The sequence below is a fragment of the Sipha flava genome, unplaced genomic scaffold (assembly GCF_003268045.1).
Source record: "Sipha flava isolate LNK unplaced genomic scaffold, YSA_version1 118_pilon_pilon, whole genome shotgun sequence".
Taxonomy (NCBI): domain Eukaryota; kingdom Metazoa; phylum Arthropoda; class Insecta; order Hemiptera; family Aphididae; genus Sipha; species Sipha flava.
In genome coordinates this window covers 628,187-630,468 of record NW_020271743.1, presented here as the reverse complement: position 1 = coordinate 630,468, position 2,282 = coordinate 628,187, and the positions used below count along the sequence as shown (strand labels likewise).

Sequence of the window (2,282 nt, the reverse complement as noted above, 5' to 3'; positions counted from 1 at the left end):
GATAATTTCCGTTAAATAATAAAACAATAATTAATAAGCCCGATATCAAAAACAAAATTTGAATTTATATCATAAAAAAAATAGCAAATATACATGACGTATTTATATGCACTACTACAACTACTTCTATAATACGATAAGTGATCTGAAAAATATTAGGTTTCTCATGCCAAATCGTTTGAACTTGATGCACTATCATAAGATATGATAAACCATTAACTAATAATAGTTATCGATTCCTAATATTTTTTTTTTTGCACGATACAAATTGTTGCAATTTATATTTTTATTTTCAAAATATAAGTTAAATTATATCCTACATAAAGTCAGAATTTCTTATTGAGGTCAAAGTCAAGAATACTAACTAATCGTTTTGAATGCAATAATCAAATGAATAATTTACGATCTAAAATATACTAGCTAAGAAATTGTTACTACGAGTAAATCACGAACTCCGATAGGGAGGGCACGTAGTCTAGGTGAGACACCGAAGTATTATAAGTAGAACGTTATTCTTCTATTATTTTAAAATAGCCAAAATATGATGCTTATAGTATCTTAAAAATTTGAATATATGGTTGTAATATTCTTGAAAAATATTAGTAAAATATGTAAAAATATGCTTTTATACCAATATATTTTTCATTCAAATATGCACTTCTATGCAAAATACATCTTTCTATTCAGATTCTTTGTACTATGATTCGTCGACATATCTTACTCCCGTGATTATGCATACATCCATTAAAAACATGTTTTTACACAGAAATCCGCGCTTCAGTTATAAGGAATATAAAAGCTGTATGCATTAAAAAAATCAAACTTCAAGCATTTCGGATTCTTAAATGTTTAGATACAGAACATATACTGTTAGGAATAAAAAATGCAAACAAGATCGAACTGTTCGTAGCTTAAAGATTTTTATATTCTAATTTTTTCTATGTCTAAATAATAAATATCAGTACCTATCTATATATTATAAATACGTAAAAAGCATCAAAATAAAATATAACACATATATTTAAGTTTTAAAATGTAATACGTGTATCATACAAAGTGTCCCACGAGGATATACCCATTGTGATATTACATTGCGTGTTTTATAATATGTCTCACAAAGGTGCGGATTATAAATAGGTATTCATATTTTGATTAACGTTTTATGTTTTGGTACAACGATGAAAAACATAAATTTTTATTTTATTAAAAAGAAATCGTATTGAAAATAATATCGTTTTGATAAGACGAGTATGTTTTAACTCATTTTTTGATAATTTCAAAACATTATTTTTCAGTAAACTAAAATAAAAGAATAAATGTTCAGAATTTACAAAATGAATAAGTGTCTTCAATTATTTCTACAATAACGAAACGACGAATAAATATTCTTAAACTTTCTATCTAAACATAAAAACGTCGTTGAAATACGAATATTTGTACTCCTTAACGCTGCGAGTCGCATAGAAAACCAAATAATTTAATTATCTATTTATCTATTTATTATTTCCGCGAGGGGAACGGCAATGGGTACATATTCGTTTGATGCACTGGACACGCGAAACATGTATCGAAATATAAACAAAAACACATTTAATACAATCGACGGTGTTACAGCAAAAAAATAAACCGAAATACGGCATATTTACAATGTCACGGTTTCGTTACACGTCCACGTCGACTGTTACGTCGTCTCGTACACCGGTCGAGTCGGAGCCGTATTTATGTGGGAGGGGGCACTGAGGACGACCAAATTTCGATTCGTTTAAGGGGACGACCGTAGTACCGCTGTGGCCGGGTGCGCAATGTTTAATCGATTGATTGATTATAAATATCAAACGGTGGAAGACAATAACGAGCAGTTGTTAACAGCGTGGTGATTAACAGATCAAGACTGGACGAAGAATTGTAAGCGAAAAACGTGTGCCTTCGGACGAAGGGGCGGGCAGATACGATTACGACGACGACGCTTTGATCGAATACCATTCGGCGACGTCCGCGCGGTCGGTCTCGGTGCGAGGCGTCCGCCACGACCGTCCGCCGTCGCCGTCTTCACCGCTCGTCGGCGCCGCGTTTTCGGCGGACGGCCTCGCGCCGTCGAAAACGAACAGGTAGTACGCGTCGCTGTACGGGACGGTGTTCCGGAACCTGCCGGACAGCGGTTCGCCGGGCGCGGCCGGCACGCGGTAGTCCACGGCCAGCACGAGCATGCGCGCGTTCGGCACGCGCTCCTTCCGCACCCGCAGCGCGACCACTTGGGCCGCGCCGCGGACGTCTTCGTAGGC

At 35.8% G+C, this 2,282-nt stretch overlaps 1 protein-coding gene across 1 annotated transcript; it reads right to left on the bottom strand.

Moving 5' to 3' along the window:
* Nucleotides 1–1,002: 1,002 nt before the first annotated feature.
* Nucleotides 1,003–2,282, bottom strand: LOC112693854 (the record flags this gene model as incomplete). Its single annotated transcript, XM_025569100.1, is given in 1 exon segment — nucleotides 1,003–2,282. A coding segment is annotated over 1 exon segment (330 nt), but the record flags the coding sequence as incomplete, so codon positions are not given.